General features: G+C 45.6%; 1 protein-coding gene across 1 annotated transcript in view; it reads left to right on the top strand.

Moving 5' to 3' along the window:
* The window catches only part of GREB1L (GREB1 like retinoic acid receptor coactivator), a 235,760-nt gene that overhangs the window by 201,502 nt on the left and 12,259 nt on the right, over window positions 1–21,999 (top strand). Inside the window, exons 21-29 of the mRNA XM_036322498.1 lie at window positions 2,412–2,751; window positions 9,644–9,759; window positions 10,368–10,612; window positions 13,161–13,741; window positions 13,943–14,045; window positions 16,612–16,767; window positions 17,070–17,209; window positions 18,300–18,461; window positions 18,590–18,794. Of these exons, the coding sequence (XP_036178391.1) occupies window positions 2,412–2,751; window positions 9,644–9,759; window positions 10,368–10,612; window positions 13,161–13,741; window positions 13,943–14,045; window positions 16,612–16,767; window positions 17,070–17,209; window positions 18,300–18,461; window positions 18,590–18,794 (2,048 nt within the window). The remainder of the gene's footprint in view (window positions 1–2,411; window positions 2,752–9,643; window positions 9,760–10,367; window positions 10,613–13,160; window positions 13,742–13,942; window positions 14,046–16,611; window positions 16,768–17,069; window positions 17,210–18,299; window positions 18,462–18,589; window positions 18,795–21,999) is intronic.

The raw sequence follows: 21,999 nt of genomic DNA on the forward strand, positions 1-21,999 counted from the left end.
TTTGCCTAACCTAATACAGGTCCCTCCTTGCCCTCCACAATACTCTCTCTGATCATCCAATGACAGGGGTAAGTGGCTCTGTCTGACGAGCACACTGTAAATTTCAGTAGCTCTAGTTCCTAACATTTGCTTCAGTTTGGTCACAAGCCACCTATGTAACAACCTGCCTCATAATGGTGCTAAGAAAAAAAGAAAGAAATGAAAATGAGGACAGGTGGATGCATCCTATCCAGCAAGCTAAAATGCCATGTCAGGAAAAGGAGCAGGCCTGGAGTAGGATTTTATATGTTTGCAGCTGTTGGATTTGAGAAGACTTAACTGACACTGTGACATTAATCCTTTCACAGCAAATGTGATCTTAGACCTCCAAAATCAGCCCATGAGCTTCCCCTGCAAGTGTTTCTCACCCACCCATTGCATCTGCCAGCTTGAAATATATCTTTCCTTTTGGTAACATCATTCAGAGTTTCATAACTGATATTTTAGTAGATGATCCCATCAATGTATCCTATATAATAAAAGGGTAATATGCAAATTGACCATCATTCCAACACACAAGATGGCCACCCCCATGTGGTCAAAGATGGCTGCCACAAGATGGCCAGTAGGGAGGGCAGTTGTGGGCAACCAGGCCAGCAGGGGAGAGCAGTTAGGAGTGACCAGGCTGGCGGAGGAGGGCAGTTAGGGGTGACCAGGCTGGCTGGGGAGGGCAGTTGGGGGGAACCAGGCCTGTAGGGGAGGGCAATTGGGGGGAACCAGGCCTGTAGGGGAGGGCAGTTGGGGGTGACCAAGCCAGCAGGGGAGGGCAGTTAGGGGTGACCAGGCCTGCAGGGGAGGGCAGTTGGGGGTGACCAGGCTGGCAGGGGAGGGCAGTTAGGGGTGACCAGGCAATCAGGCAGGCAGGCAGGCGAGCAGTTGGGAGCCAGCAGTCCTGGATTGTGAGAGGGGTCCCAGATTGGAGAGGGTGCAGGCTGGGCTGAGGGACACACACCCCCTCCTCCCTCCCCCCATGCATGAATTTCATGCACCGGGCCTCTAGTATTACAATATTGGTAATACAAAACTACAATTGCAGTTTAATGTAAACATTAACAGATTAGAAAAACTATTCACTTCTATGTTCATGCTTCTTTCAGAATGTGAAATGCTTGCATGTCAAAGTTACCATTTGTTCTAACTTTGGCTTTCCTACATGGCCCAGCAGAAAACATGAAGCTTCAAACATGGATCATCTGTGCTTACTTCTTCCACCCAGTTGCCCCAGGCTAAAAATTGCTATAATGTATTGACTACCTGAAGGGATTGGCCCAGGATTGATTGAACTGAACGATTTCCTCTCTTTTCCCCAAACTACTAAGTCCTTGCAATATAAGAAGATATTTTCAGAGACCTGAGTGGAATCTAGTCCCAGCTGTGTCTCTAACCAGTTGGATGATCTTGGGCAAGTAGCTGAATTTCTCTTGGCCCCTTAACTCCTCCTTCTGTGAGAAGGTGGAATGGTCACAGCCCAGGGCATCTATGATCCTTTCCAACTCTAAAGTACTTCAAAACACACAATTCATTTGATCATCCTAGTTGGTATTTGACCCTGGACTTGTCTGTGGAAGGCCATTGAACCACTTGTTTTACTTTAAATAGAATTATAAAGTGGGACAAAGGTGAAATCCTTCATTGGCCTCCCAGCTGCTAGCCAGCTACATGTGCCACCAGCGGGCAACCAGAAAGAAAGTTCACAGGCTCACCCTCATTTTGCCTGCACCTACTTTCTTGACCAGCATCTCTTCATGCCTGCAAGTGGGTCCTCTTTGCCCATTTATACTCATTTTACCAGCAGACCTGGCTTTCTGAGGTCTAGCACATAAATGAGAGATTTATTTTCTGCCTGCTCTGAACTTGTAAAAACTGCCAATTTTAGTAAAGTGATCTTTTTACCAGGCAGTCTAGGCAGGAGGTGGGGTGAGGTGGTGATGAGGTAATTAAAGGGCAATTGAGTGAAGCCAGGAAACTGCTCCTTCCCAGGTTCCCTGCTCCTGCCCAGGTTCCCTTGACTGAGCCGGCTTAAGTGACAGGAGGCTGCACCACTAGGGGGTGCTGTTTCTCCAGTCAGCTCCAAGTGTTCTCCAGCACCAAGGCACATTTTATGGGAAGATTCATACTGCTATCTGTGGGGCTAGCCTCAAATTAGTGATAATAATTACTCTTTTTATGTCTGATATGCTACAGACATGATATTTCATATCTCAGTTTCCTTTAATATAATCATAAGGTTCAGAAATAAGCTGACAACATTCTCAGTGCTGCCACTGATCACTAACCCCTTCCCACCACGGTTGGTCTGGGTTCCAACCACATGGACCTTACTGTCCCAGTAAGTCCTGGGCCAAGTACTAGCTCCCTGTGTTCTGTTGAAGGTACCCCAGGCTGCACAGCATGGTCGTCCGCTGCTACCTTCTCATCCAGCAGTACTCAGAAGCTCTGATGGCTCTCACCACCATGGCCTCCCTCCGCGACCACAGCACACCAGAAACACTCAGCATTATGGATGACCTCATCAGCTCCCCAGGAAAAACAAAGAGTGGGAGGGGACACATGCTCATTATCAGGGTGCCCTCCATGCAGCTGGCGATGCTGGCCAAGGAGCGGCTGCAGGAAGTGCGCGACAAGCTGGGCCTGCAGTACCGCTTTGAGATCATCCTTGGGAACCCTGCCTCTGAAGTCAGCGTTGCAACTCACTTTGTGGCACGATTAAAGGTTAGCACTGGGCAGACATTTCTCCTTCGAAATTCCGTTTGTTTCTGTTTTCTAGAAATCCCACATAGGTAGCCTGAGTTTCACAGGGTTTTGCACACGTGTCAATCTGATCTTCCTGACACTGTTAAGGCTAAACTAAAAGGATATGTTCACTTTCCTAACTGGAGCCAGTTTATTAAGTTTCTGTTAAGCTCCCCCACTTTTTAGCATGTGCATGCAGTTGGTCTTCCATGCTCTCCAACTGCAGGTGCAAAAATGAGATGACCCAATTTGACCCCATGTTTATTGACCTTGTTTGAGATGCATCTAGCCCACGGCCATCTGTTTTCTCAGAAATAAAAAGGTAAGTTGTTCTCTCCGGCCTCTGTGGGGTACACCTTTAAATAAGTATCATGGATTCACTAATTCTTTTCTGTCTACCTAGCCTGTCAGCTCATGTCTAGAGTGGGTAAAGTATTGTTTTATCTTCAATACTCATGTAGAACTGTTCCCTGCCCTCTTGCATGTGGATTCTTCAACAGTTTGTTGTTTCTTCGAACTTGTTTTGACGCTCAGCCCCAAGGCTTGGGTTGGAGGGAGACTCTCCGAGCATCCTGCACAGGGACTTGGTGCATGAGCAAGCCCACTCCCTCTGCACGGCCAGGGGATGCCTGCTTTTCCTAAGCACCTGCTGTTAGGCATGGGGAGTGTGGGAGAATTCCTAAATCAACTAACTCCCTACCTTGTGCCCTGCTCACGTTTTTCATAATCTGGAGTGTCCTAGCCATGTAAAAGCATTTAATAAAATACCTGCATACGTATTGGTATGGCACAGAGCTAGGTGTTGTATGTCTGACTTACACTGACATGGTGTCTGCACCCTGCACTAACTATGGAACTAAACCTAGTTTACACAAATCTGCTTTGGCACATCTCTTATGAAAAGAATCACGTCGTCTTGGGGGATTTGCATGGTCACCCTGGACTGCAGTTTCCTGTCTGCAAATGAGAGTTGGACTGTGGGATCTCTAAGGACTCTAATCTTGGGATCATTATTTAGTATTCACGAAGCATTCTGCAAATATAAACTTTTTTATTATATTCTATCAGCCAACCCAATTGAATAAACCAAAATGCAAACACAGTATCTTGTATTAGCTTAATAAATGACAGGAACAAATCTAAAAATAGAAACTCCTATATTTAGTGGAAATTGCAACATTTCTGTTATATACAAATATGTTCACCAATTTAAATTATAGTTGTGGACCACATTCCAGCAGAATTCCTAGGGTGACTAGCAAAGAAGAGTCCTGAAACTCATTGAGACATAGGTCTTGAGACAATGTGAATAGTGCTGATGATGAAAATTGTGGAAAGGCAAATCATCAGCACTGCTCTGTGAGGTCCCCACACCTGTTGCCAGGAGATGATTTTAAAGGATGTGAGGCTGCAAGGTCTTTGCTGGGTTTCCATTTGACACTGACCAAGTGTAGCTATTATTAGAGTTTTAGGTCATTTGTTCAGACCCTTCCAAAGTGCCAATTACTAAGTCAGTATAAATCAGCAGGTCCTAATAATTTGCCCCTCAGGGCCACAGTTTGAAAGCCACAATCAAGAACTGAGGCTCTGACCCTGGCTAACAGTATATCAGAATCATCGGCAGGGCTTTTAGCGGGTGATTGCTCTGTGCAGGTGCTGTTCTGAGAGCCGCCATACACAAAAGCGGGTGTCTCAAAGCCGTTCTCTCTCAATTTGTATGAGTAGCTGCCAGGCATCAACCACACAAAAGAGATTTTCATATTTTCAAAACCACTGGATCATGTTAATTCGTCCTATTAAAACTATTTGTGTGGAAGTGAAAATAGGAAATCCTGTTGAAATGGTCACATCCTAAGCAAGACTGTCGTTTGCCAGGTGGTCTCTGCTTCGCCCTTTGATTTCTACATTACCAATCTCCTTTACTGTTGTGGCGATGCCATGGCTGTGCTTCTTATCTCTGGCCTTGAGTAAAATCCAGTGCCTCTTCTTTTATTAGATGGTCTTGTTTTTGTGCTTTCTTCCAATTATCCTTCATGGATTGTGGTTAACTTAGAAGTGATTTCAAGCACTTTGGAAGGGTACGGGGTTTAGATCTCAATCAGTTCCTGCAGAAGCATTCTGCCTGTGAAGCATTCATTAGGTTTCCTTGGCCTTGAACCCCATATTTTCCTTGAGCTCAGTGCTCACCCAGTCTTCTGTGTTGTCTTAAATGCCTCTGCAGTGACATCAGCCTGGGCGGGGTCAGTCTACTAGTATCTAAGACCTGCAGCCACCATTCATCAGGAGTAGCAAGGTGATAGAAAGGCATTTTATAGTGGTTTGGCTAGCCCTGACTAGTCAAGAGTAAAAGCAAGATTTGTGTAATCTTTTGAAACTACATCTTTTGTAGTACAATATAACACCTGTTATCCCATCATTGTAACCTGACCTCATTATTCTTGGTGGAACCATGGTCTATGGATGGTTTCTGGGAGATAAAATATATTCAGGGAGAACCCCAGTGTCAGGGAAATCATGAGTCCAGTGGGATGGCTGTACATAAAATGTTTCCTATCTGAAGAATTATTTGCTATAAATCAGGTAAATTCATGGTTCCCTTTCACATGAAAATGTATGGAAAAATGAATTTTTGTAGAGACCTTTCTTCTAATATTTGAAAAAAATTCTGATAGATTGATTTTTCTAGGACATGAAAAGTTTCTCAAACTTGTGAAGTTATGTAGATCCACCGATTTCCCTTAGTATGCAAATATATGATAAAAGATTTGGCAATGAGGTTACAGTTCTTCCAGTTTCACAAAGCATATACATTTCATTTAAATAATTGTTAGTACATTTATTTCTAAAGACTGGTATTTCTAGACATCAACAAATTTTTTATCAGATTATTTCTTGCTTTTTAGGTTTCTTTTTATCCCATGTTGTGTTTAGCAAAGAAAGTACCCATCTATTTTTAAATAACATTTGATGCATTACTTAACACCTCACTTCTTAGTCCTTGTTCCCAACCATTATCAGAAGTGTCAGTTTATTTCTTATAATAACTCAGGCTAGAAAGCTGATATAAAGCATAGTCAGATGCTACATACTTTATAAAAGGTAGAAACCACCTTATGTACATAAAAGATGCTCTATTTTTTCGGCTCTAAATTAGAAGAATCTATAAGATCTTTTTTTTCCAATATACAAGATAAATCTATTACCAGATTGTAAATACAAAATAATTAGCCATTTACATACAATAAACAATATTTCAAGAAAAAAAGATTTTAAATATAATATTACCAAAACTGTACTAACATAGTATAATATCACAAAAGTTGTAGGAAATATTAAAAATGTAAGATGTTTTCACTTTTTTTTTAATATATTTTTTATTGATTAAGATATTACATATGTGTCCTTGTCCCCACGTTACCCTCTACCCCCCCACCCCCCACCCCCCCTCGCTCATGCCCTCTCCCCCCCGTTGTCCATGTCCATTGATTAGGCCTATATGCTTGCATATAAGTCCTTTGGTTGATCTTTCCCCCTTACCCCCACCCTCCCCTACCTTCCCTCCAAGTCCCGACAGTCCAATCAATGCCTCTCCGTCTCTGGATCAGTCCTTGTTCATCAGCTTATGTTGTTCATTATATTCCACAAATGAGTGAGATCATGTGGTATTTATCCGCTCTCCAGTTCCATCCATGCTGTGGCAAATGGTAAGAGTTCCTTTTTCTTCTTCCTCTTCTTAAAGAATACCTTTCAGCATTTCATATAATGCTGGTTTGGTGGTGATGAACTCCTTTAGCTTTTTCTTATCCGTGAAGCTCTTTATCTGACCTTCTATTCTGAATGATAGCTTTGCTGGATAAAGTAATCTTGGTTGCAGGTTCTTGCTATTCATCACTTTGAATATTTCTTGCCACTCTCTTCTGGCCTGCATGGTTTCTGTTGAGAAATCAGCTGACAGTCGTATGGGTACTCCCTTGTAGGTAACTGACTGTCTTTCTCTTGCTGCTTTTAAGATTCTCTCTTTATCTTTTGCTCTTGGCATTTTAATTATGATGTGTCTTGGTGTGGTCCTCTTTGGATTCCTTTTGTTTGGGGTTCTCTGCGCTTCCTGGACTTGTAAGTCCATTTCTTTCACCAGGTAGGGGAAGTTTTCTGTCATTATTTCTTCAAAAAGGTTTTCAATATCTTGCCCTCTCTCTCCTTCTGGTACCCCTATAATTCTGATGTAGGTACGCTTGAAGTTGTCCCAGAGGTTCCTTACACTATCTTCATATTTTTGGAATCTCTTTTCTTTTTTCTTTTTCGGTTGGGTATTTTTTGTTTCTTTGTATTTCAAATCTTTGACTTGATTCTTGGGATCCTCTTGTCTGCTGCTGGATCTCTGTAAATTATTCTTTATTTCAGTCAGTGTATGCTTAATTTCTAGTTGGTCCTTTTTCATGTCCTCCATGGTCTCACTATACTTATTGAGGGAGTCATTAAATTTATCGGCGGTTTCCATAAAATTCTTGAAAAACCTTATAAACGTGGCCTTGAACTCTATATCCAATCGTTTGCTTTCCTCCATTTCTGCCATTTGTGACCTGTTTCTTTGTCTCCGCATTTTGGCAGCTTCCCTGTGTTGGTAGAGTGGCCCTGCGCGCCAGGTGTCCTGTAGGGCCCAGTAGCTCAGCCTCCCCAGTTACCTGGGGTGGACACTCTTGGTGCACTCTTGGTGCCTTGGTTGTTGTAGAATCACTGGGAGGAATTGACCTCCAGGCCAATTGGCTGTGAGAATCAGCTGTGTCTAAAGTGGGAGAACTTCTGTGCTGAAGACACCCTTCTGGGGCAAGACTTGCTTCAGTGGGGCTTTGGTGCTCACTGAGTCTGCTCCCTGAGTGTGTCCCTTATGGATCTGAGAAGTTGCAGTCTGGTACCCTCTGACCACTGGGTACAGTGGCTCCTGGATCTAAGGAGGTGCTAATTCAGCCTCTGCCTGAGGCCACACAGCAGGAGCCACGAAGAGGCTCAGCTGTGAAGCAATGCAAGCCGCTGCGGGGCCTTGGGCCTTCTCTTGGAAGTTCCGGGTCTGCCTGGCTGGGCTGCAGTTAGGTACATTCACATGCAAAAGCCTCTGCCGCAGCCTGGGTGGGGCGGGGTCTCAGGGAATCAAAGGGCGGATCAGGGAGCTATGGCTGATTCTCCGCCCGGAGTCGCCGGTCTCAGTGACCCGCTAATTGCTGCAAGCACCTCTGAGGGAAAGCCGCCTTCAAGTTCGCCCGCTGCCGGACAGACCAGCTTCTCCCCGTATGAGACCTGGGTCCCCAGAGACTTCCCGGAACCGGAGTTCAGAGCAGTCGGGAGTTTGTGATTCAAAAAGACAGCCGCGTCCTCAGGTGCCACCCCCTTTCCTCGCGCGCTCGAGCCGCCGTACCTCTGCACTTCACCTCCGCAGCGCCTCTGGCTCTCAGCGTGCTTTTCTTTCCTTCTAGTTGTGGAATTTACACTCAGCCAGCCTTCCTGTTGTTCTGGATGATGTTTGCTCAGTCCTTTGCGGTAATTTTCAATTGTTGTGGGAGGCGACAATTTCCCGGTGTTTACCTATGCCGCCATCTTAGTTTCTCCCAGATGTTTTCACTTTTGAACATCTTTCAAGTTAGTGAGATTTTTTTCATTCATTGATATATTCATGTTTTCAAGATTCACATTCCATTTATTATAGATAAACATATGTGTGTACATGTACAAATGTGTTGATGTATATGAGAAGCTGATGCTTAATAGACTCTATGTAAGGTCATGAGCTAATTGCATTACTCTTCCAAGGAAGGGACAGGCTTTTTGTTGGCCCTGGTTTGGTTCTATTTTTAGCCTTCTTGAGAAAGACTTTTTGGAGCCGAAAGCCAAGTATTACTTGTCAGTTATTTTCAAAGTCAATAAAGGGAGAAAGGGAAAATGACTATCAGAGGTGGCTCACTTCATGATTTTCTTGGTGAAAATTTCTGTTTCAATGGGGTTTTGTTGAGATTAATTTCTTAGTCACTCACTACTGAAACTGTCCTTTTCTCTTTTTTTAATATATTTTTATTGGGCCCTAACCAGTTTGGCTCAGTGGATAGAGTGTCGGCCTGCGGACTAAAAGGTCCCAGGTTCGATTCCGGTCAAGGGCATGTACCTTGGTTGTGGGCACATCCCCAGTAGGAGGTGTACAGGAGGCAGCTGATCAATGTTTCTCTATCATTGATGTTTCTAACTCTCTATCCCTCTCCCTTCCTCTCTGTAAAAAATCAATATATTTTTAAAAATACATTTTTTTTATTGGTTTCAGAGAGTAAGGGAGAGGGAGAGAGAGATAGAAACATCAGTGATGAGAGAGAATCATTGATTGGCTGCCTCCTGCATGCCCTACACTGGGGATCAAGCCCACAACCCGGGCATGTGCCCCTGACCGGGAATCAAACCGTGATCTCCTTGTTCATAGGTTGACGCTCAACCACTGAGCCATGCCAGCTGGGCTGAAACTCTCTTTTTCAATCAGCCCCAGAGTCTGTTTATTCTATGAAGAATGTATGTTTAAGAGCCTTGAGTCAGGTATTTTAACCAGGTTTTTTCTGTAAGGTTTGTGGGATATTTCACATCATTTCTTTGGCCTGTGTGGCTAATGCATGACGCATATCAAGATCTCCTGTTTCATCCTATTGAGATAAAACTAAAGGTCACATTCTTCTAGCGTGTTGTGTGTGCTTTTTGGTAGCAATTAAAATGTGTGCCCATACTTACTGGAAGTCATTTGGAAGCACAGATGTGTATTAAGAAATCTGGACCTAGAAATTTTTAAAAAGGTGGAAATTTAAGTAAGGGGTTTTAATTTTATCGTGTGGGCCCCTTTCTACAGACCTGGAGAGGAAATGAACTTGAAGAATGGATCCCTCGGACATACCAAGACTTAGAAGGTCTGCCTTGTATTGTGATATTAACTGGCAAAGATCCTCTTGGAGAAACCTTTCCCAGGTACATTTTTTATGAGTTGCCCAGCTGATGTTTAACCATCTCACTCATTTGGCAAGTGAAAATAGAATTGTTTTCAGGGATATAAGAAATAAAGCTTTCTTTGATTCCTTCTTTTGACTTTCCAGAGATCACCTAGCAATGTTGGGAATGGAAGATAGACATAGTGAGAAATGTTTATTCATTAAAACAGGGCAGCCAGAGAGGCAGAGAGGAAAGGCACCTACCCGAAATCAGGATTTCTTTGTGGATGAAGTCTCTTAATCTGCTGTCCCCAGCCCCTTCAAGGATCTAAGGCCTTCAGATTGGTGTAACTGAATGCTTACTGTGTAATGTATCGCCTTAAATGCCTTATATGTGTCCTGCCATTCATTCATTACAAAAATCATATTAGCCAGGCGCTGTTAATCCGTTTTACAGTTGGATAAAATGAAGTGACTAGGGTGACGTCATAACATCTAGGAGCTGGCAGAGCTGAGGTTTAGAGCAAGGTTTACCTGGCACTGAAACCCATGACTTGAGCTTCTGGGAGACATCCAGCTATCCAGACATACACCAACGCTGCACACAAAGCAGATGGTCTCACCAAAAACATCATTACTTTTGTGCAGGTCTTTGAAGTACTGTGACCTCCGCTTAATTGACTCAAGCTATTTAACTCGCACAGCCCTGGAGCAGGAGGTGGGTCTGGCATGCTGCTATGTCTCAAAAGAGGTCATCCGGGGGTCCACTGTTGCCCTGGACCTGAGCGGGAAGGAGCAGGAGAGAGCCACCGCGAGCGAGAATGACTCGGATGAGCTGCTGATCGATCTGGAGAGGCCCCAGAGCAACAGCAGTGCCATCACTGGAACCTCGGGTCAGTACTCTCTTTTCTCTTTCGAAGGATCAGGAAGGGGAGTGAGAAGGGAGGGATGTGTGGAAGGCAGAGGCATCTACTGACACCCCTCAAGGTTTTCAGAGTCTTCTGTGGCTCGGGCATCCCATCCCGACCTGTTTCCTGGGAGAGAAACTTAGAAAGCATGACTCTTGAACAGCCACGAAATACTTCTATGGGTAAACATTTAATGACAAACTTGGTAATAGGCTAAATAGAGTGAGTAAATTTTATCAACCTTAGTCTGCACATTTCCCCTGGTCTCTCCTACCCTAATGATCTCATGGATACTATGGATCAGGTATTTGCACAGAGGCCCTCTCTTCCTTCCAGACCCTGAAGCTGTAAGTTTGTGTTAGTTGGCTTAGTACCTGGCACAAAGTGTTTGAATGAATGAACGGATGGATGCATGGATGAAGGGATGACTTTTCTAAGTACTTAATGGCAAGTGTTTGTATCCTGAAAGCTACTCTGAGGCCACTGGCTGACTGATGGTCCACCATGCAGCCTGCCAGCCCCTCTCTTGCAGCATTAGCATATGGCCTATATGGCAGTGCTCCACGTGCGTTTTCTTCTGATAAATTGTATTATGGCAAATACGACAGTATTTCCATTTGTTTCTGACTCTGAAAGTAATTAAACTTAACATAGAAAACTTGGAGCATGTAACAAAACAGAGAGGAGAGAGGAGAAATGAAAAGCCCCTGCCAGAGGTAACCAGTCCTGTTCCTCTGTCCCCACTTCCCTTCCTCCATCCGTCACTATGACAGGCACGCAAACACACACACCACTGCGTGTCCGAAAGCAGCACTGGTCTTTCTGTTCATCCTGTAGCTGTTAGATGGCTCCCTGTGGGAACTGAAAAGGCTGCTATTGGTGGGGTGGGGTTTTCTCTTTCAATGGTGACCATCAGCCTGAAGAGCTGGAAGACTGTCTTACTGGGTGGGCTCAGCTGCTCCCCAGGGGCCAGGGATGTACCTCCTGCCCCTCCACTAAAGGCTCCCCAGGTTTCTCTCTGAGAGTAGTTCAGAATAAGGGAGAGGAAAGGGTAACAGAAGGGAGGATGGCTGTCCCATCTAGAAGCTTTGGGATGCCAGCATCAGTGGAGGAGACTTTGCCTTCCTTCCTGTGGCTCTTTAATCAGATCCCCTCCTTGCCCCAACTGCCAGAACCATCCCACAAGGCTCACATAGTCTTGGCCTTGCTCTGATTAACTCACACAAAGGTAATGGTTTGCCTTCTGCTATTTAGAATTTCCCTCCCTTTGAGGACAACCTGACAAGCAGGCTGTGCTTACACCACTGAGCACACATCCCTCAACCCTGGGCCAACTCCAAGAGTCCTCGGGAAGGCTCACTGCTCAAAGTGCGCAGACATGTGGACTCTGAAGGTCAGGGCCATGACAGAAAGGCATGCTCTCAAACAACATGGAAAGACAAAAAAGCCAGATGAGCAAGTGGAGTGACTTGGTTGCAATAACCTCCAGTTCCTGGTGTTCATCTAGCTCAGTGGTTCTCAACCTTCTGGCCCTTTAAATACAGTTCCTCATGTTGTGACCTAACCATAAAATTATTTTCGTTGCTACTTCATAACTGTAATGTTGCTACTGTTATGAATCATAATGTAAATATCTGATATGCAGGATGGTCTTAGGTGACCCCCGTGAAAGGGTCGTTCGCCCACCAAAGGGGTCATGACCCACAGGTTGAGAACCACTGATCTAGAATCTCCCAAGGTTGGGATTTGACCTACATGCCTGGGAAGCACGGATCTGAGCCCAGAGAGGGCCTCAGTCCTAAATGCAATGAGCTTTAGGTGTGTCCTCAATCCAAAGAGTGGCTGCCCTGTTAGAGGGAAAACACAATTTGTAGTGAATTGGCCGAATGTGCAGGGGCCTCTGGGTGAGAGCAGCACCTCATTAGGAATAGACTATGCTTCCATCCTCCTTCCCATGGAGGCTTTCCCACACTGGTTTGGGCGTCCATGGAAATGGCCACAGCTGGGGAGGTTGTCCACAGCCAGGAGGGTGAGGTCCTCAGACCCCAGGAGGTGGCGGTGCCACTTGAGCAGAACTGGAATGTGGCGCCTGCAGTGGTCAGTGTTCTGGAGTGAATCAGAGAGCACATCCAAATGAGGTAATTGAGGAACGTTCAATAATGGACTATTTACAAAGATGGGATACAGGGAACCTCAGGGGGCCCTCACCCCTGCTGGGCCTGAAGAAGCCAGAGGAGCCAGCGTGACAGGGCCGCAGCCCTCATGGAGAAAGGCTGCCCACCCTGGAGACCCTGCTGGGGCGAGCCAGGGAATAAACAACCAGTTTCCAATCAGAGTCTCCCATTGGCCAATCCCACCCTGAGCCAGGGCAGGGGAGCGGAAGAAGCGTGCGGAGGGAGGGCAAGGGGAAGATTTCTAGCATAGTTTCTGGAGCTGGTGCCCAGAGCCTGGTTTCCTGGCCTTTCCCTTCTTCCTGAAGGTGCCAGGAGACCTGGCATCAGTCACAGGGTGGCCTCTGTCCATCTGCTTTCAGGTTCCATCATGGAGAATGGGGTGAGCTCTTCCAGTACCGCGGACAAGTCCCAGAAGCAGCCCCTGACCCCCAGCTTCCAGAGCCCAGCCAACAGCACGGGGCTGGAGGAAGGGGTCTCTGCAGGCACAGCGGGAGCTGGGGAGACCCTGAAGCAGGAGTGTGATTCCCTGGGCCCCCAGATGGCGAGCAGCACCACCTCCAAGCCTTCATCATCACCCTCCTCCTCCTCGGGTCCCCGGGCTCTCCCGTGGCCCGCTGGGCCTGTCCACGGTTGTAGGGGCTTGCATGCCACCCTGCCCCCAATAGTGATCCTGTCCAAAGCGGCCTACAGCCTCCTGGGCTCCCAGAGGGGAGGCAAGCTGCCGTCCTCCGCTTCCCTGCTGCCCCACGCCGATGTGGCCTGGGTGAGCTCCCTGCGGCCGCTCCTGCACAAGGACATGGGCAGCGAGGAGCAGTCGCTCTACTACAGGCAGTGGACCTCGGCTCGGCAGCACCACGCCGACTACAGCAACCAGCCCGACCCCAGCTCCGGCGCCCGGGCCTGCCACCCCCGACGGCTGCTGCTGACTGGGCCCCCCCAGGTAGGATCGGGACCAGACCCTGTCCTAAGCTGGGGTCCCCAAGAAGGAAAGAAGCCAGGGACACTCTCGGGGGCAGATGGAGAGGGGTGTGACCCAGAACAATGAGGACCTCATCCAGGGCTCTCGGAGCAGGAGGCACGAAGAACCCAGGTGTGAAACCTCTTTTCCTTCCCTCCCCCCATTTAAAACCATTTCCACCAGGTGGGGAAGACAGGCTCCTATTTGCAGTTCCTTAGGATCCTCTTCCGCATGCTCATCAGGCTCCTGGAGGTGGATGTGTATGACGAGGGAGAGATCAACACAGGTGAGTTCTGAACCTGGGCGGGCAGGGGCGAGAGATGGGACGTTAGGAGCTTTCTTTACCTCCTGGGATTTCTCCTGGGCCCCATGTGCAGGGATCCTGTGAGAGCCAAGGCAACGGGCCGGCAAGTGGGTATGAGTAAACGGTGGCTGTGCTCTAGCTTCTTGCGCTCAGCAGCGGAGTCTTCCCCTTCCTTGAGCCTCCCCGTCTCAGGATGCAGCCAGATGCTGGGTAAAAAGGCATTTTATGAAGCTCTGGTTGATTAATTGCTTAGGTGGTGAAATCATTTAGGTTTAAAATTCAGTTGTGGTGCTGGGCTTAATGGTCTGGGCATGTTTTATACTCTGGATCCTAGGGCTTTGCTGGTGAGTCAGTGTATCTTCTGTGTTAACCGCAGGCTCTGAGGGAAGGTATATGGGTTAATTACTCTCATGAAATGAAAACTTCCGTGTGCAGCAGAAGCCTGAGCCATGAACAAACCCCTTCACGTTTGCAGCGACACACAGGGGCTCATGCCTATCAGGGCTGTGGGGGCTGGTTTTCAGTAAGGTCATCCCAGCTGTGCCCCCTTCCAGCGCTCCTCCAGCTGGCACCTGTGGGACAGTCCCGCTCTGTGGCCCATCCCAAAACTGGTGTGAGCAGGGCTCAGCCAGCATTAGCTTGTGGCTAAGGATAGGGTGGACTTGAATCTGGCTTCACATCTCAGAATGACTGACCGTGCTGGAGGGAAATGGGGTTGGGGGTGGGAGATAAGAGGGGACAGACACTGGAGGTAGTAAGTAGAGGTAATGAGGTAGAAGTTCTCAAGTGAGAAGGAGGGAAAGGCCCTGGCATCTTCTATCAGATTAGCCTTGGAGATCTCACCTCATTTGCTTTTTCTAAATAGTTGACCTGTTCTGTGACAAGCCCAAGGGACTAGTTTAGTCCAGAGCAAGACTAGGTAAAATCAGCCATATTTAATCATTTTAAAATCACTTTGGCCCTATATCATTACCAGCTCATATGCATGATTCCAGACACACACAGTCCCATGGTCATAGCCACATCTCCTTGTGTCCCCAGCTGAGCTGCACCAGGCCCACCTTAGAAGGGACCCAGAGCTCCCGGTTGGCCTCAGAACACCTTCCCCTCAGCTGCCTGGAGGGGGCTGGGACCAAAGTTGGCAGACCCCTCCATCTGCCAGCTTTCCCACAAGGCCCTTGGCACCACAGACAGCGATACCCTTAATTTTCTCCTCAGATCCCAAATCTATGCAATGAACTGTGAGACAGTCTGCACAGCCCATGACCTCGAGCCTGGCCTTTGTAGCAAGAAGTGCTGTTGGTTTGGCTTTATTACTTCTCCCTCATTTCAGTGTGATGGATGTGACAGTGCTCAGAGAGGCACAGTGACCCCTTTTTTAAAAACCAGAATGAGCTTTAGCTTTTCAATAAAATGCAAACTTCAGCCCAAGGATAGAAAAATAAGCAGCATCATGTTAAAAAGATAAGAGCTGTACTTCTCATCTCTAGACTTTTTTTAATTAATTTTTTCTTTATTGATTAAGGTATTACATATGCGTCCTTATCCCCCCGTTGCTCCCCCACCCCTCCAGACTTGAAGTTTTTTAAGTTTCTTCCTTTCTCCTTTTGAAAGTTGTCAAGCTTTGATCTTACAAAAATTTTTAAAATATATTTTATTAATTTTTTACAGAGAGGAAGGGAGAGGGATAGAGAGTTAGAAACATCGATCAGCTGCCTCCTGCACATCCCCCACTGGGGATGTGCTTGCAGCCAAGGTACATGCCCTTGACCGGACCCTTCAGTCTTCAGGCCGACGCTCTATCCACTGAGCCAAGCCAGTTAGGGCTGATCTTACAAATTTTATTAATAACAATAAATATCATCTGTTTCATACCCACCATGTGCCTACCAGTGTCTGACACTTGAAACACACCATCTGGAACTCTTACAACAATCAGGGAACTGTGAGTGCTAAGGTCAGCGCCTGCAGGTGTGAATAGTAAGGGGCAGCAGCTGAACTCAAACCCTGGGCTACTCAACCTTGACTGCATATGGGACCTGAGTAGAGCTTTAAGCCCCCACAGGTGCCTGGTGATAAAGGAGATGGGAGGGGGTGTAGCCCAAACACCGGGATTTTTACAGCTTCCCCACAATTCTGACATGAAGCAGACATTGGGAACCTTGCTCAGCACATCCCTGAAGTCTCATACACAGGCTGTCGGCCTCTAAAAACCCCACAACTAACACTCTAAGAACTTAGATAATCCAAAATTAAACAAGCTTTTAAAGCACTTTCATGATCTCACGTGGGAGACTAGTTGATTTCATAGATATGGACCAAATGTGCAGAGGCTAATGTTGGGGGCTAGTCAGGGCAGGCGTCCCTCCCAGCACGGGTATGAAGGGACAGTTCTGGTTCCCTCCACCTTGGAATGGGAGCTCATTTTCCAGAAATGCCTTTGTCCACCCATTGGAGTTCATATTTCATGAGACTTTCTGTCCCTGACACTTGGGAGGGAGGCTGGGCCATCTGCCTGCTCTGCACACTTTCTTTCTTCTTGTCCTAGATCACAGCGAAAGCAGCGGAGTGAGCCAGCCCGAGGGAGAGCCCTGGCCCGACATCGAGAGCTTCAGTAAAATGCCCTTCGACATCAGCGTGCATGATCCCAAGTTCAGTCTGATGAGCCTGGTCTACACGGAGAAGCTAGCAGGGGTCAAACAAGGTCAGTGCAAGCAGAGCCAGGCTTATCTCCTCTGAAGGTCCAGGGGAACCTAAGTCGGGCAGGAGGCCCGAGGCAGTTTAATCTTTGACAGCAGCTTATGTAAGTCTCCTTTCTGCATTTCTCTGCCCTTACACACACACACACACACACACACACACATCACCTTTTACTTTTCATACCTGCTTTTCAGAGTGTAAATTCTAGAATCCTTGGAAAAACCCTTTCAGGGAGCCGGGGACTTTCTCCCAGGCATAGGGGCTTCATGCATTTCATGGGAAGGTTTTCTGCCCCTTTGTACACAGAAGCAATAAAGGAATCCAGAGCTGAAGAGCCCAGGAAACGAGAAACTGTGTCTATGATGCTGACCAAGTACGCGGCCTACAACACCTTCCACCACTGCGAGCAGTGCCACCAGTACATGGACTTCCCCTCCACCTCCCAGGTGCGGCCCTTCCCCGTGGCCTGCCACCTAGCGTGACTTCGTGTTTAAGGGGTGAAAACTAAGGTTCCCCTTTTCAGCCCTCCTTTAAGGATGCTCATTTATGAAATGGAGCCAGTCTTTGTGAGCACAGTGCATGAAGCAATTGATTAAAATGACTTGGGGCTTTTTAGGAATGTGGCTGGGGGTGGTAAGAGAGGGAAATAAACTAAATTTTTGTGTCTTAAGTCACTTCATCAAAATGGTCACATGTGTCAGAAAATAGCTGAGACACTAAAAAAAAAAACTGATGCTGAAGAAACTGGATATTATGACATATTTAGTGAAACCCCCTTTGGGTTGTTGATGAAAATGGTGCTATTATCTAACAAATCTATATGGCGGCCCCTTGAAGCAGTAAACAAGTTTGTTGATTTGCACCAACCTAATCATATCCTTATTTCTTTTCTTTTTTTTAATATATTTTTATTGATTTTTTACAGAGAGAAAGGGAGGGAGACAGTTAGAAACATCGATGAGAGAGAAACATCGATCAGCTGCCTCCTGCACACCCCCCACTGGGGATGTGCCCACAACTAAGGTACATGCCCTTGACCGGAATCGAACCTGGGACCTTTCAGTCCGCAGGCCGACGCTCTATCCACTGAGCCAAACCGGTTTCGGCATATCTTTATTTCTAGCATGGGATGGTTTTGACCACTAGGCATACAGAGGAGTCAGTGTTTACTCTTTTATTTAGAAAGAACTGAAAGGGAGGAACAAAGGTGAGCCGGTACCCGGTACCCCATAGTATCTGTTTTCTGCCAGAGCATCTTTAAGTACAAATGATGGGAAAAGTAGCAAGTGAGAGTAGTACCCAGTGCCTCTTTGGGGTTGCAAAGACAGTGCCAAGCCACCCACAGACAGGCTGTGTAGGGGCAAGATGCTTGACACTCATACCAGTGGCAGCTACTGAAGATGAAGTATTTGCCTTTCCAACCCTGTCCACGGCCAGTTCCTGTGGCAGGTGTACGTTCTCAGTAACAACCTTAACACGTGGCCTTGAAGTCTGTCCACTGTGAGCTTACATTCCTTTCCTTCTTTGCAAATGTAGATGTCTGACTCCACCCTTCACGCATTCACGTTCTCTTCCTCCATGCTGGGAGAAGAGGTGCAGCTCTATTTCATCATTCCCAAGTCCAAAGAGAGTCATTTTGTCTTCAGCAATCAGGGCAAACACCTGGAGAGCATGCGACTGCCCCTGGTTTCAGACAAGGTGGGTGATAGTATCTGGACACGAGGACTATCAGGTACTATATCAGGTTCTCGAAGCTTCTTAAATCTAAGGGTTTTAATTTCCCTTTTTGGCCTCTGGTTTTTGTTTTTGTTTTTTTCTTTCAACAGAATTTGAATGCGGTCAAGAGCCCTATTTTCACTCCTTCCAGTGGTCGCCATGAGCATGGACTCCTAAACCTTTTTCACGCCATGGAGGGCATCAGCCACCTGCATCTTCTAGTGGTCAAAGAATATGAGATGCCGCTGTACCGCAAGTACTGGCCCAACCACATCATGCTTGTGCTTCCCGGCACGTTCAATAACGCAGGCGTGGGTAAGGGCCCCCTGGGATAGGGAGCAGGGCTGAACAATAAGCTCCATTCCCTGGGCGTGAAACTTTCAAAGGTTCCCCTGCCTCTGGAAAGTGTCCTGCCCTCCTGACCAAAGGACTTCTACTCCTCTTTAAATGTTTATTTTTCCTGTATCTGCAGTTTTGCAGAACTTTTCACTTCTGAGTACTAGTAACTAAAGAAGTCACTGGTGTATTGAGCACCCTGGGGAGGGCTTGAAGTAGTCGAGGTTCCTGGGCGGGGCACACCAGCAGCAGGAATGTGACAGTGAGAAGGGTAGTCTGGAGGCATCTGAAGATGTGCCCAAAGGGGTCCCTAATCATTTTTAAGGTGTGTGGCAAGGTCTAGGGGGTTCTATACAACCAGGAACTGTGGCAGTCATCTTTACAGTGCCTGGAAGACGTCTTCCTGCCTTTCCCCACAGGGTTTAAGAGCAGTGGGCTGATTTCTTCCAAGGGGAGGGCACTTGGTTGCTGAGTGTGACAGGGTTGTTGAGGGAGGCACTGGAGAAATCTAGAATGCTTCCATGTGGATCAGTAGTTTAGAGCAGTACTGTCTGGTCACTTCTCGCATCGTAGTTCTCAATCATTTTTCTGACCCGCTTCTGTGGGTGTCTGACTTAGTGCAGAGTCTCAGAAGGGCTGAGGATCAAGAGCCGATAATTGACACTTTTGAGGGAAGTAAGAACATCCAGCTCAGACCTGGAGTGAACAGCAAATGAGACCCGAGAAGTTTCCCTAAATCTACATGGTCCTCCTTTCCAGGGTCTCCCTTGCGCTTATTTTCCCACTTCACTTCTGCCTCTCCCTCTGTCTGTCCGTCTCTCTCCTCTCCTTATTCGGTCTCTTCATTTCTTGTTCTCCTTTCCACTCCTTTTCACGTTCTTAAACCTTAGCCTTAATACAGGATTAAAGTATTTTTAAAAACTGGTTTATTATTTGGATGCAATTTTATTTTCCATGTTTATCACTTTATAGCAATTAAGATTTTTACATATTTCTGATCGTTTATCCTTCCCAAAACCACATATCCCCAAAGTAAAATATTTTTCTATATGAATCTGATCCTCAAATTACCCCTTCCCCTGCTTTATTAACCTTTAGGTAAAAAAAGTTTCCTCATCCCAGATCTGCCTGAATTTTCTTAGTGCTAGCTTTGCCATTTTTGCAAATTTGGGGGGAGAAAAGCCCATATATATGCAAATGAAATTAATGCAAATATCTTTTTTCAATTTTACTTGTGATAAGAAACACATTACATAAAACTTACCATCTCAGCCATTTTTAAGTGTACAGATCAGCAGTGTTCAGTATACCCACATTGTTGTACAACCAATCTCCAAAACTCTTCCTCTGGCAAAACTGAATCTCAGTACCATTAATTCCTTTTTAAGGCTGAACAATATTCCACTGTATGTCTACACACTTTCTTCACCCATTCACCAATCAGTGGACACTTGGTCGCTCCCCACCTTTTGGCTATTGTGAATAATGGTGTTATGAACATGGATGTACACATATCTCTTCAAGACCTGTTTTCAGTTCTTTTGGATATAACCAGAAGTGGAATTGCTGAATCATAAAATTCCACTTTTAAGTTTTTGAGGAAGTAGCATACTGTTTTCCATAATGGCTGTACAATTTTACATTCCTACCAACAGTGCAGAATCGTTTGTCTTTCCATATCCTCATATCCTAATGGCTGTGAGGTGGATCTTATTGTGACTAGATTTGCATTTCCCTAATTAGTGATGTCATGTGTCTTTTCATGTGCGTTTTAGTCATTTGTATATTTTCTTTGGAGAATCTATTCATGTGCTTTGCCTATTTGTTAATCAGGTTGATTTTGTTGTTGTTGACTTGTTGTTCTTTATATATTCTGGATATTTAACCCCTCATCAGATATATGGCTTGTAAGTATTTTCTCCCAATCTGTAGGTTGCCTTTTCACAGTTGTGTCCTTTGCACAGAAGTTTCAAATGTTTACATAGTCTGGCCTTTTATTTTTTATTTTGTTGCCTGTGCTTTGGTGTCAGATCCAAAAAATCATTACCAAATCCAGCATCCTCAAGCTTTCCCCATTTCTGAGTTTTATAGTTTTGCTGATTTGGCTCAGTGTATGGAGCATTGACTCATGGACTGAAGGATCCCGGGTTCGATTCCAGTCAAGGGCTGTACCTCGGTTGCAGGCTCAATCCCCGGCCCTGGTCCAAGTGGGTGTGGGAGGCAACCAATCGATGTGTGTCTCTCATATCAATGCTTCTGTCTCCCCTCCTCCCTTTCACTCTCTCTAAAAATCAATGGAAAAATATCCTCAGATGAAGATTAACACCAAAAAAAGTTTTATAGTTTTGGTTCTTGCATTAGTTATTTGATCCATTTTAATTTTTTTACATAGTATAACGGTCCAACTTCATTCCCAACACCATTTGTTAAAGAGACTATTCTTTCCCTAATGAATGGTCTTGGTGCCTTTGTCAAAAATCATTTGAGCATATATGCAAGAGTATAGTGCTGGGCTCAGTATTTTTATTCCATTTGTCTATATATCTATCTTTATGCCACTACTACATTGCTTTGATTATCATAGTTTTGTAGTAAATTTGAAATCAGCTAAGAGACCTCCAACTTTGTTCTTCTTCAAGATTGTTTTGGCTCCTCAGCGTCCCTTGAGATTCCATATGAATTTAAAGATGGACTTCCTACTTCTGAAAAAAAATTGAGATTTTGATTGAGATTCTATTAAATCTGTAGACTGCCTTGGGTAATATTGACATCTTAACAATATCACATCTTCTGATCCATGAACATGATGCCTTTCCATTTGAGTCTTACTTAATTTCTTCTGCAATGTTTTGTGCTTTTCTGTGTACAAGTCTTTTGCCTCCTTGATTAAACATTTAATCATATTCTTTAATAATCATATTCTTTTGGTACTATTATAAATTGTTTTCTTAATTTCCCTTTTAGATTATTGTTATATAAACTCAACTGACTTTTGAGTGGTTTTGTATTCACTGACTCACTTTATTCTAACAGCTTTTTTTGTGTGTGAAATCTTTAGGGTTTTCTACATACAAGATAATGTTGCCTACAAAGAGAGATACTTTTACTTCTTCCTTTACAACTTGGATGCCTTTTATTTCTTTTTTGCCAAATTGCTCTGGCTATAATTTCCAGGATCATCTTA

The sequence above is a fragment of the Myotis myotis genome, unplaced genomic scaffold, assembly GCF_014108235.1.
Source record: "Myotis myotis isolate mMyoMyo1 unplaced genomic scaffold, mMyoMyo1.p scaffold_m19_p_9, whole genome shotgun sequence".
Classification (NCBI taxonomy): Eukaryota; Metazoa; Chordata; class Mammalia; order Chiroptera; family Vespertilionidae; genus Myotis; species Myotis myotis.